The following is a 13,885-nucleotide window of genomic DNA, read 5'->3' on the forward strand; positions in this document are numbered from 1 at the left end:
AATGTATCTTCATTTAACTATATTATTTTTAGATTGAGCAGCCAGCAGGCTTTCATTGACATGATCATGCAGGACAAACTTGAGAGGATAGATAGTTCAAATCTGTAAGGCTGTTACTAAAATACCTGAAGAGCAACTGTTCCTTTGAGGATCTCCACTGGAAGTAAAGCATCTAAGGGTCATTATGTTACAGTTTGTGAAATAAGGATCACTTGATCATTTATATCTTCAGAAATGCTATCTTTTATGAAAATGAAGACTGGGATTTTGATGCACTTTCCACGTAAAATGGGAGGAAAAGTAAGCCATCCATTAGCTTCTTGTTTAATCTCCTGGGATGCATTATCAGTAGTAATTAGGTATTTAATATGGTTCATTCTGTAGAATGTTGGGGCTGAAAGTTTAGCAGTTTTCCCAATGCAGTTCATTTTGTAAGATTTTACTATGTACAGAAAGTTAAAATTCATAGTGCAGGAAAGTGGATTTGTATCTCACACACTGCAAATGTTGTAATTCCTTTCTTTAATCCAAGCTCTGGTTGTGAAAGGTGGTACTTAGTTGGGTTTTTTGTTTTGTGGGTTTTTTATTTGTTTGCTTTTTTCTTGTGGGAATTGAGCATAGGATTACCAATCAAAAATTGTTGCTAAATGCTTCTTTTATGCTATTGAAATGCGTTCTTACTTTTTATTTAGAAAATGGTTTTTGTTAAGTTGTGAAATGCTAGMAATGCATCCTGTCTAATTTTGTTGATGTTATACTTTTCATTCTGGTTTGCATCTTGAAAAGGTGCTGAGAGCTGAGATGGTCGAAATCCAGTTTTGTAAAATGAGGCTCAGAACTTGTCCTGGGGTGCCACGGCTTGTTATTTTTGACTCCAGCATTAGTGTTTTTATTGTGGCATGTATAAAATTAAGAGCTATGTTAACTTTCTGAACTATTATTTCATTTTCTCTAAAAAATTAATAATACATTACATTCAATAAAATTGAATATACATTATAATTTTATTCATATATATTATGTCTATATTTTGAGGTAGGACAACAGAGGTGTTTATTATTTAGACATGAGGATGGATACATATGTGTGTGGTGTCTGATAAGATAATTCTGAAGAGTCTCTAGCGTTGCCCTGTGGCCATCCTGCCATGTGTCTAGATGGAGATTATTCCCCGGCTGAACTTGTAATTGCAAAAGCTTGGGTGTGACTATTGAAAACGAGCCGCTTTCTGATGCCTGTTGTAGACGTGTTGTATTATGTAAGTGGTGGAGGACAGGGAAACCTGTGGCTCAGTTTGTTCTCCTGAGATGTAGGAATCAAAAGAAAGAAGTAACCCTGCAAATTTGGAAAGTATTTTTAAAGGGGAGCTTTCATTAACACAATATCAGCCAAAAATCATGCCGAATACCTGAATAAACTGTGCAAAATACCTGATTAACTCCTTACTACTCTAGACTCTGCAAACTTTATAGAGAAAAGATTTATTTGGACGTGCAGGATTCACTGAACACAATGGCCAGTCTGATCCTCAAATGGTGGCTCAGGCAGCTGCTGCAGGGACTCAGCAACCTGCTGCTGAGGAATAGCAAGGTGAGCGAACGTGGGTCTCTGGGCTGCTGGCAGAGTGATGAATTGGTCCCAGTGGGACTAATAATCCGCAGGTAAGCTGTAAAAAGGAGGCTTTACTGAGAAGGCTGAGGGGCAGCCCAAGGATGTCCCTGTGCTGCCTAGAGTAAATCCGGGTAACTGTGCACTTGGGAGTTTTCCTTGCTGTTCTTGTCCAAAGCTCTGCAGCTGAACAGAGGAGAATTAGGCTGTTTTTCCCATTTATGGGTGCTTACTGCTTCTGTGTCACAACCTTGTTTCTCTGCTAGAGCAAAGGAGCTGCAACAACCAGGGGAAGGAGAAGAGGGAAGGGAGGAAGCTCATTTCAACTGCCCATATTACTAGTGAAAATAACAGAGTGTGTTCTGCTCTGAAAGGAGAATCGTGTTTTCGTTATTACCTTAGAATAAATATCCCTGCCAGATGGGTGATTTGCTGTCCCCACTCTGCTCCAAGATAATCCAAAAATAGGGATTCAGTTGTGGTTAGCAGGGACATCCCGTGGTAGCACTTGCAGTGGAAGGAGGGCCAAGGAGACTTTCTGGGAGCTACTCTGCTGTGCCTGAAGGAGAATGAACCCAGTCCAAGTCCTAACTTGTATTTGCCTGAGGTTAGCCAGAGGAATTGTTTCAAACATATGTATGAATTTGTGTAACACTTGTGTAAGCTCCCTTTTTCTTTGAGGAAACCTTTATTTTAAAAACAATATTTTTGATGTTAAAAATCTTTTTCATATTGTTGATATTATTTTTCTTTTTTCCCTGCAACTCAGAACATGACTGCATATTGGGAAGTAGAAGGGAAAGGAAGATCACGGAAGCATGGTTTCAGATCCCGTTATTGGAGCCCTGATGTGTGTTCTGAGAGCTCGACAAAGCTCTTGAACGTAGTAGCTCATAGTGATTCTCTTATGGTTAGAGAATATGGTTATGTCCGAGGAGAGTTGTGGTTACGCTGTCATTGTTTTTTTCAATGAAGTTACAAGCTTTAAAAAGACCTTATGTTTTACTGTATACAGAAATGCCAAGAATACGCTATTCAGTGTCAAAGATTTTGTTGACAAAAAATAGTCTGGTCTTTGCGTATTCGGACATGGACGGATTAAGATGAGCTGTTATTTGTCTCCAGTTAGAAATTTGTGGTTATAGGTGCACTACTTAAAACTTATTGAAAAGTAAAATATCAAAATTCATTCAAACATTACCTTAAAAGACTTCCAACTTGATATATACTGCTACAGTGCATCATCTCGGGTTATTTTTGACTTGTCTGGTGTGATAGCAATGTGGCAACAGAACTGGATTTGACATAATGCAGCATGACTGATGAGGTACCTGAATGTGAAAGACTTTTCTGGTCACAGCACTGAAGTATCTATTTTTATAGAAAACTTCCTTTCTGCCACCTCCCCATTCACAGTAGATTCTCATTCATATTTCCTTGCTTTTTGTTTATTTTTGTTGAGTTTCATTATATAAGTAATTACCTTTCTATATGGTGATAACTTTATATTTTTTCTGCAGTAAGAATGTTACTTCTGTTTTTGCACTCTTCTTTCTACTGACTTTATTAGAATGTTAATGGCTAGAAACTTTGCCCTTAAGTTAGAAGGGATATTCTGCAAGGAGGGGATATTCCTTCTTGTCCAACTTGAAGTAGCTGTATGTATGTAAATATTCATGTTTTTAATAGATTGATCATTTTTAAAGAGATAATGGGTAAAAGTCCGATTTCTTTGAAATAGGTGATGGACTTTCAAATTTGAAAATACATTTTTCTGATGTATAAACTGAAGTAAAAATTATTCTTTTCACATTCCTGTTTCACCTCAAATCTGAGGCAAGTAGGATGAATGGTTATTCAGTAATATAGAAAGGGAGATAAGACAACTAGTATGTTGCTTCAGGTAATATGATAGCACTGCCATTGTGAGACAACTGTTTTGAAGCATTATATGAGTCTGCACAAGCAGAGTGATTCGCCAGCAGATTGGGTTTATTTTCTTCTTGATTCTTGTTCCCTCTCCACAGGAATCTCTGTGATATATAGGGTGGGTTCCAGTCCCTTCCAAATTCATTTAATGATGCATAATGTGCTTCCGTGGCATCTCTTCAGTAAGTTTTCTTTGCTGGAGATAATTTCAACTTTTGCTTCTGGGTGATGTGGCTTTGGGCAGTATGAAAGAAGAATGGTGAGCAATGGACAGACGGACTAGCAAAATTAAAAAATCTGGTTTTATGAACAATTGCCATAGGTTCTTAAAAGAGACAGTCAGGCTCATGCCCTTTAAAAACGGATATTTCAAAGCATCTTTCTGATGGCGTGCCTCAGCCAGGGGCCCCATCTTCCTAAGAACAGAGATGAAGTTGATGTCAATGAATGGAGAGGTGATATGAAAGATTTGTAGGTGGGTGAAGGAACCACAAGTCTTTTGATAGAAAATTTATGGAAGTAATCTTTAGAATCTTAAAATCACTAAACTAAAACCTTCTGTGACTTAAAGAAACATAGAAGACTTCACTTCTTATGTTATACTTTTATGTTTCTTAAGAACCAAAATATACTTGAAATGAAACTAGGTCATCTTGTAGGTAAAAACAGACAAGAGAGGACAAAGGTTTATTGCAGTTTGTATTCCTGTCTACACAAGTAGGACAAGTGTATCTAAATTTTAGCATGCAGAAGAAAGCCTGTAAGTAAGTCTGTTCATCTGGATAAGTCTTGTTTAAGGCATTATTATTCAATATCTAATCCATAAGTGGAATAAAACAGAATATGTTTAAAGAAGATGAAAGCTCCTGTGGCAGCCATTCTCTTAATGAATCATTGTATTCTTTGCCTTTTTTGACTATACTTTTGAGGTACATATCTCCCTTCTGCCCCCCACCAACACTTTTATTTTAAAGCTTTCAGTACAAACTGAGTTACTTTGTTTAAAAAAAAAAAACAAGAGGGGGCAAAAAGTTCAGATAGTCCTCTTCATTTAAGGAGGAATGAAATCATAATATCTGCGTTCTGTTAATAGCTGGTATGTTTTCAGTGGTTTACGTAAATTTGAATTGTTGTGGAGGATAACCTGAGAGAAGAAGTTGACATATGAAAACTATATAGTCGTGTACTTGTACTTAATTATGTGAAACTATTTTTTTCTCTTCATATACTACCATTATTTTTCAAAGATTGATCCTGTTCTAATGAAAGGGATAGAAACTCCTTGAAAAATTACCACGTTATGTCACCAGATTGAAGAAGAAAGCAAATTAGTCTCTGTACATCAAGATGATACTGTTGACATGGTTTTACAAGCCATTCTAGTCTGAATCAAAGAATAAATAAAAAGCAGATGTTCTGGGGAGTGCAAATAGTACCGTTTGTACTGGAGCATTTACAGGGCTGTGCAGAGTTCTTAGAGGTTTTAGCAGAATTGGTGCTTTTGCAGGTGTGAGGTAGGATGCCGGCCTTGCCCTGTAGAGTGTAAAATCTACAATATAGTGTTTCTCTGCTAAAATTCTGTTTTGAGTTAACTTTGATGAACTCTTATTAACTTTTTATRCCTTTGTCCTCTTAATATGATGGTATCCATGCATGGTTTTGCAAGATGTGGTATTGACATCTTAGTATGTGTAGCGCAAAGATGTTACTGAGCTGTTTAAAACTGCTTGTGAATAACCTTACAATCAACACGTAAAAGCAAAATCCCATTTGCTTTGAGTTGAGTTTTATTTTCAGCACGTTCATTTTCAGCAAGCAGGTTAGAAAACTGACCTCTTTGACACTAAGTACTTAAGGAGTTTCTTTAAATATATTTTTCATAAGCCTTCAGTCACTCCTGGAGAGAATGATTGCATGCCTACCCATATTTATGCATCACTGTAATTTGCAACTGTCCTATGTTTCTTAGTCCCAAAGTTACTTGCATAAAAATGAAACTTGTCTAATAAATATCTCCAGTCCTATATATTGATAATAACTGAACTGGTATTTGATGTGTCTGAGAGCATCTGGAGCTGTTCCTTTAGGAATTGTAGATTATAATTCTTGCCCACTGGATTTTTTTTCCTGTTTTGATACCTATGCACCATTGTAGCTCTTTAGCAAGAAAAACACCGGAGGTTTTGGAATCCTAAACATTGCAGTATAAATAATGTATTTTAAAATATATTAATCTATACTGAGTCTGGGTTTTTTTGTCATGTGTAGTCTAGCCTGTCAAATTATGTTTCTAGTATTTCAGTATTCCCATTTTTATGGTATTAAGCTAGTAAGTCTTTTTAGTATAGTTTTTTGGATGTTACTGAGTTAACAAAAAAAGCAAAGCAGTGTTGAACTCATAAATATAGATTGCGTTCTAAGAATGCTGTATTATGTCCTAAATTTCCTCAGTTTAAAATAGATTTTTAAATTTCTTTAGGTCAAACATAAGGCCGGACTATGCAGATACAAGTTTTCATGAGTTCAAAATGCATACCTTCAGTCGTGTGACATCCTGCAAAGTCTGCCAAATGCTTCTGAGGTAAGATTTAAACTCTTTCTTTTATCAAGTGAAGTATTTAGAATCTAATGAGAATGTGCAAATGCACAGCTCTATCCAAAGGCTTGTTACTTATCTAAGATAGACAAGCCATAAGATTGATTATATGTGGTATTTCTTGTTSTTATGGTAGATTTTTATACTAAAATCTCCAAATATTAGCCGAAGTGTTATTAAAAGCTCATGTTCTCAAGCTGCAACTTCATTTTTCAGGAAACTGTTTTATTCTCTTGTCTTTTAAGAATTACTTAATTCAGTAGATGGAAGTCAAGTGTGTGAGCAACAGCAACCTTTCATAGAGCTCTGACCAGAATGGTTGGTCCACAGGTCCCTTTGTAGGTCACCAGTCACAAGAGCAGATGGAATATTTTTTTTGGAAAGGTAGATGAGGAGGAGCATCATAAATGTTTGATATAAGGAGACTGCTTTCTGAGCAAAAGAACTGTGAGGTGTTACTGAGCCAGAGATTTGCAGATAAACTGCAAGTAGGTGTTAAAAAGCCAGCTAAGAGATGTTAGTGGACCACCATGAGAAATTCTGTATCTTCCTCTTCCCCTTAGAAAATAGGTACACATGTGCATATCTCTTTTTCTATTTCATTATGTGAGCTATCTTTAATGAGCTACCTAGTTGCTTGTAAGTAAGGAAGGCCTAATGGTATAGAGGAATGTATAGAAAGTAAATCTCAGTGTGAGCCAGGCATGCAAAAGCTCTGCAGACTGTTGCCTGTTGAGGTGCTGCTGTTGGTTACTGTAGAAAAAGGCAACTGTAGCCTAATGGAAGGGAAGCAAGGGTAGCCTTTTGGGTAAGCACGGACAGAGGATGCAAGGACATGAGGGATATGTTTCTTTCTGTCATGTGCTTTTCTTTAGCAATCTTTTTCCTGGATGCTTTTATTGTCCTAGCTTTGGAAAGAATTTTTGGTGACGTTTTGCTCAGCGTAACAAGCTCTGAGCAACTGTAAAGAGTGGTGCAGACGTGGCTCACTTGACAAGGGTAGGGCCATTAATTCCCGTGCATGAAGCCCTATGGTGGAGGCCGTGACCATGCTGCAGCGCTGCCATTGCTGAGGAGCGGTTGCCTGGCTGAGGTCACAGCCTGCGTGACGCCTTGGTGCTCTGCAGAGAGCTCTGCAGAGCCTCGGCTCTCCCCTGAGCTCCCTTGAGACATCCAGAAATGTCCCTCCGTTTGGAAGTTTTCTTAAGAGGCAACTTAGGCTTGCAAAGTGCCTACATTTTTGAAAATGGATTGTCATTTTAAGCTTCAAAATGCTCAACTAAGATTTTCTGTGTGCTCAAAAGTAAACCTCAGTGTCTTATTTTTCAGAAGTGGGGATAAATTCCCCACTTGGAAGCTTCTGCAGTGAAGGATAATTTTGTGTCCTAATAAAGACACAGATATTAAAGAAGTAGGAGGAAAAAAAGAATGGATTGCATTAGAATATGTTATATTTACTATGTATGTACTCAAGTTTGTATATTCTAATGCTTAAAATAGGCTTCTATGTTTAATTTAAAAAGCAACACCTCTAGCAGTCTAGTAATTGCTGTGGCAGTTGCTCTACCTCGTGCTCCACATAAGCTTACTGAGTCTTGTCTTCATGTGTGCACCTTGGGCTTCCTTTGAAGCAGAAGGTGTCAGATTAGACTAGATGCCCGATCCCTGGAACGGGTCAGGATAATCTTGGAGACAGCCAGGTCTGCCGCAAAGAGTGAGCAGATGCAGTGAATGCCTGCAAGTCACACAGTCACTTAGAGGCTAGGTGCAAGTACAAAGGCTTTTCTGTTAGCCATGCCATGGATTTTACCCAAGAGAAGCCATGGACAAATCTGAAAATCAATTTCCTGAGACTCAAGTTCAGATTCCACTTAGTTAAGGGAAATCTGATTAACACCGAGTGAGGAAAGTAACTCTTTTCTTGAAAGCTGTGGATGGTAGCTAAAGTGTGCCCGGATATCTTTTCAAGGTGCACATTTGAAGCCATGAGCTATTTTGTGAATAATATTAAAACTCTCTGTTAATGTTTAAATATATATTCATACTTACAGCCTGCTCAAAATGGAGCTTATTCTTCATGTTGTCTGGGGACGTTCCGATGGAGATGAGGTGCAGTGGGACAGACACATAATGGTACAATTTCAAGTGTACTGTGCCAAAGTTGCTTTGAGCTAAATTGAAATGAAAATACTTCTAGGTTACTGGTAGAATAACTCTCTGGTTGTGAGATTTTAAATGACTGGTAGTGATGAAAAGCAGCTGAGCTGCTTGTCAGTTGTTGTCGCTGTTTCTCAAGCCTTAAGAACTATCATTATGCAGAACAGCCAAAGACTTCAAATACCTTCTGCTGTGTCTCTTATTTCCTTTATGCATGGAATTTATCACCTCTAATGTATCACTACCTAATTTTATTTTACAGGGGAACGTTTTATCAAGGCTATTTATGTTCTAAGTGTGGAGCTGGAGCACACAAAGAATGTTTAGGAAGATTAGACAATTGTGGCAGAGCTAATTCAGGTGGTAAGTCATTTTTATTGTTAGAATACCATTTTTAATTAGGACATAAAACTTGCTAAGTATAATTAAGGTTTAATTTACTTCTAATTTGTGTTTATTGTAACATACATACTTATGAAACTACCATTTATAAGCACAATTAGAATTGCATTTAGAATTCATAGGGATTTTTATTCAAACTAAATTGAAATGTTAGGAAGAGCAAACAACTGTATGGCAGACTGGATTTCTTCACCAATATTGGTGAATTGGGAACAAGGGAAACAAGGGAAACATTGGAGAAGTTGGGAGAAACTTAAGGTGCAAGGAATTGCTGTTTTTAATCATAAACTGCTCATAAGTAACACCTATTGTATGGCATATGACCTGTCACTCTCACTGTTCAGCTTTTAAGTCTCTGTCAATTATTGTATTCTCTTCCCAGCTCCTCAAGCTGTTTGTCTTGCCTCAGCTTCCTTTTTGATCTCTCAGGTTCCTGTGGTTTCTATCCACTGGCAATATTCACAAAAAGATGATGAATGTCTCACTACTGGCCATATTTAAGGAYCCTTTCCCCTGCCCTCTTTTATTTGGTGGCTGTTCCTGAGCCTCTCCCTGACCATGTTCCCTTATGCTACTCTAGCTGACCTCCTGCCTTGGGGATGTTCCAGTCTCAGCTACCCCAGTCTCTCTAGTTTCTGATTTCTCTCTCTGACACTTCTGATTCTCTCTGGCACCGTGTGTGTGGCGGGTCTCACTGCTAATTTTAGCTGTTCATTCTCATCACCTGCCCTCTTTCCTTTCMCTTCCCTGTGTCTAGGCAGGTGCCAGTACTGGGCTGGTTACCCTCTAGCCAGCTAGTTGTGTAAGCCTAGTGCCTTTCTGATTCTTTTCTCTGTGCAGGTTCCCAACAATTCTTTCTAGAGGTGGCCCACCTCAATCTCTCGTTAGGGTTCATTTTGTAAAAGCTGTTTGAGGTTTAAAAAAAAAAAAAAAATCCCCTAAACACACTAATTTTTGGAAAATGTGACTATTTTCTTTTATGTTGATTTGCTGTCCTACTTAGTTCTCTAAAAGCTGTACACTCCTTCCCCAATTTGCTTCATAGTAGTTTGTATGTGAATTTTCTCATATCTCACATTTTAAAAATATTACATCAGCCTCTTGCACTGGATTATTTTCTTTTGTTGTTACTACCTACAATCTTCATACAATCTTTTTGCAGAGTTAATCTCTCTTTTACTGCTTGAATTATGTCACAACCTTGTTTGCTGCCCTTCACTGAGCTGCACGGCTGCAAGAATTTGGTTCTAGCTTTTTTTTGTTCCTTTCAGAACAGCAGGAGGCTGCTCCTGCGTTGTCCGTTTGCATCACTTCCCGCTTCCCCTTGGATTTGTCTCCATTTGCTGCTGCAGTCAGTGAACTTGTTCTTGGTTGTTGGAAATCTTAGGGCTATTCTCTGACCGTTGTCTCTCTCTTTTTTCTAATATTATTTCAATATAAAAAAGACAATTTTAAAAGTGCTGAATGTTCTTTTAAACATTATTTAAAATTATTGCCTTAATGATTCTCTTGAGTCCTCCCTCTGAAGGTGTAATCAAATGGGGTATGTTGAGCTTAAATGCAGGTATTACCTCTTCTGTCCTCTCTGCGAAACTTCCCAGAGTTCTGTAGCTGTAGCCCAAGTTAAGAGTAATGCATCTTCCCCTGCTCCTAAGGCAGAAGGACAGGCAATGTGTGGCTCTGGCTCCCCGCCAGGCTGTTCTGCGAACACAAGCTGGCCTCAAAAAGGCACTGGGGGAAAAACCTGCAACTCTTTTATTACTCACACCATTACTCACACTTCTTGCCAAGCTGCTTGTTGCTCTGTGTATGAGCAAGTGTGGAAAGGACTAATTATTTTGCCCGTTTTGTTGGGAATGGGTGTCTCCACCTAATGAGTGATGTTGGCCAGCTGATAGGAAGACTTGGAATTTTTTTTTCTGCAGTTTTCAATTTCTACCCTTTATTTGTCTTCTTAGTTAGGGACTATAAGCTGTGCTGCCCATTCGTGATGTGCACAGGAGGAAGGATATAATGAGGAGSGTTACCAGGTTCTCCTCCTCTCCATGGTCAAGAAAGGCTTGGGACAGTTCAGCGTACATTTARAATCCTGAGTCTTGCAACTTGAGTATGACTTATTTTGTGGAGCTCTCCTTTGTGCTTTCCCAGAGCTATACTGAAGAATTTTGTCTCCCATGTGTTTGTTTTTCTGCCAGGACCTAAAAGATACGTAACATTATTAAAGATGCAGATATCATRTAAAGATGAAGATATCATGTAAAATTTAATGTTTGAATTGTATTGATGGAAAAATATACAGTTTTAATTTTGGAGATTTTCCTTTTGCAAATCTTTTAAAGAAACTAGTGTCTGAAAAATCTTCYGTGTTTGTAGTGGCATTATTTGATGCTCCTGGGGAGAAATTTGCTAAGGTGGCCTGGGAGTGTTGTTAGATAAGATATAGTGTAGTGGAGCCTGAATGCTTTGGTGATAGCAAAATGTCTGGAACGTTTATTGTATTGCTATGTATTTCTTTTGTTTCTGGGGGACTATTACAGGTTTTTTTGTAGAGGAAAATGGATACAAAACACAATCATCCTTTTAGGAAGCTGGACATTATTATTCCCCAGCTAGGTGGTATTAGTTATGGTCCCAAACATGGAATATGTGTATCCTGGGATATATGGATGGTCTGTTAAATACAGGATTCTGTCATTCTGCCAGTTGCTGGTTCCCGATGCCTCACAAGGAAGTGGAAACTCTGCCTCTGGTAGGCACTGCCTGGGGGCGATGCTGCTTTCTAATCCTACTGGGTTTTTAGGGTCGTGGTGCTTGTGGTTGCTCTTTGTTTTTCTGGTGCTCCAAGAGTTTTTGCATATTGTTAGTGTTTTTGTGGATTAAATTACCTAATTGACTGTGCTTCAGAAATTTTGCAATAATGTTTTATAGTTTTCTTATTTTATGTGTTGGGTTTAAAATAGTTGCCTTTTAACATCAACATGTTAATGAGATGCCTAAAAGGAAACGCTTGACTGCAATATGCTGTTAGATATCTACATGTAACATAGACACTTTACACTGTCTATTTTGARTTTTCTGTCTCATGACCTCTTATTAGTATCCTCTCTGTGCTGAATAGTTGTAAGTTTTATTACTTAAATACCTATTTATCATTTTTAAACCAAACAGTTTCCATGCCCTGGCTAGTTTTTCGTCAGCATTCTGCAAACCTCCTCTATGTCTAGAGACCTATTTGAAAAGAGGTGATCAGAATTCAAAGCACTGCCAAATGCGACTATGCCATTGGGCTTCTTGAAGATATTTACGCAGTATTTTCTTCAGTTTTTTTTTCCAGAACAGTTTAGTATTTTGTTTTCTTTTTAGACCACAGAGCAGATGTTTTTGTAAAGCTTCCTAAAATGATGCCTAGAACTTCCCTGAATGGATTAAGTCCTTTTGTATTTCAGCCTGAGTCTCAGTTGGTGGAAATTTCCAAAGACAGACATCCAGAGACAACCGAAAGCTGTAGAATGGCAAATTTAATAAGTGTCAGGTTTAGATAATACAGTTATGAGGGAAACACTGACAACATTTGGACATAAATTGCTCTGTTGTCACTGTCTTACACAGAAGCAAATGCCAGCTCTTCAGATGCTTTGTTTCAAAGAAGGCCAATTCAGCAGGCTGTACAAGTTGCAGTGATAAAAGCTGCTGTGTTAATCAGTGGAATTAGTAAAAAGAACAAAATGTACATATTATCCCTTGTTATTGGTCCTGCCTGTGTTGCCTTGAGCCTGCAGTGCTCGTTGAAACCCTCTCCACTCATCAACAGTTTGCCGTTTTTTCCCTGAAATCCTGCCTAGCTTCATGCTGCAGCAGCCCTCTCATTTTACTCTTACACCCCATCATGTTTTATCTTGGTGACTTGAAATCCTCAAGGTCCAATCCTTCTTCCTCCTCCTGTTCCAGCAGACTCCTTGAGTGCAATTGCACAGCTTCAAACACACCTGAAGACTTAGCAGCTATGTGCACATATTTCTGATTTAGGGCCCTTCATAAGGACTTACGTGCTATTTCTTTCCAGTGGCTGATACAGAGATCTTGTGTTATCTTGCAGATGCTTCTAGCTTATGAACTGCATGCCTGTGTCTTATTTTGAGGCCAAGTTTGCATTTACTTCTCTGCTGTTGCAGTTGCATTAGTTGGAAGGGTTTCTCTTTGGGAACAGATAGGAGTGAGTCCTTTGGTAAGGGAGCAGGAGAGAGAGGCACCTTCAGCACATGCAGGGAGAAGATGCCCGCCTACCTCTTCCTGTTTGTATCAGGTGTGTTGTTCTGCAACCTTTGCAACTTGATCAGAGATGATGAGGATTGCTAGGACAGGCATCAACGCTCTCCCCAGAACGTGTTGCAGGACTCCCCTAGTTCAGCCTAAGCCCATTTCCTAACAGCAGATTTACCAATTCCCTTCTGGTCCCAGGCTGGACTTCTRTCAAGTCTACCGCTTTGTGCTAGGTATGCTCACGCCAAGGTTTTCTGGTTTCACCAGCTATTGAATATTTCGGTTAGATGAACCTCCAATAATAGTTCGTCCAGAATTTTAAAATACTTCAATATTTTAAATAGAGTGCTAAACTCACAAAATCCTCTTAGCTTTTCTTGGGAAGAGAAAAAAAGCAYCAAGGCATAGATGGATTAGAAACCATAATAGGGAGTCATTGTAATAGTAATTTTTAAGTAACTTGTGCCTGTTTCCTTTCTCCTTCACATAATTCCATTTGGAAAAGCACCACTTTTAGTTACGTGGGAAAACAGTATCTTTCTTCAAGTGTATGATGAACTTAGAGAAAAAAGAAACATGAATGGATTGAATTTAAGGTAGCTCTCATACTGTAGTGCCTATGCCCAATAATAGGGTCCATGCTGTTCGAGTAGCAATTATCTGCAACAGCACATTAGAGACTAGCCAAGAAAAGAGCGTGTTAGTTGACACCTGAGAGGAGTGGACAGCTTTCACTGCTTGCCTYTTTGCTCACCTTGTCGATTGCTGTAGATCTGCTGGCCTCCATCCAAAGCTCCTGTGGCAGCAACATGGCCCAGGAAGGCTCATGTACCAGAACATGCTTTGGAGCGAGGTCACTTCTGCCTCAACTTCAGCCAAGGTTCAAGTAACCATTTTACTAAAGCTAAACAACAGTCTCGTGGGGAGCTTGAC

General features: G+C 38.6%; 1 protein-coding gene across 1 annotated transcript in view; it reads left to right on the forward strand.

The window, feature by feature from the left end:
* The window catches only part of VAV3 (vav guanine nucleotide exchange factor 3), a 142,935-nt gene that overhangs the window by 73,766 nt on the left and 55,284 nt on the right, over nucleotides 1-13,885 (forward strand). Inside the window, exons 16-17 of the mRNA XM_026043890.1 lie at nucleotides 6,017-6,118; nucleotides 8,553-8,653. Of these exons, the coding sequence (XP_025899675.1) occupies nucleotides 6,017-6,118; nucleotides 8,553-8,653 (203 nt within the window). The remainder of the gene's footprint in view (nucleotides 1-6,016; nucleotides 6,119-8,552; nucleotides 8,654-13,885) is intronic.

This window comes from Nothoprocta perdicaria, unplaced genomic scaffold, assembly GCF_003342845.1.
Source record: "Nothoprocta perdicaria isolate Ctin4 unplaced genomic scaffold, notPer1 scaffold_34, whole genome shotgun sequence".
Classification (NCBI taxonomy): Eukaryota; Metazoa; Chordata; class Aves; order Tinamiformes; family Tinamidae; genus Nothoprocta; species Nothoprocta perdicaria.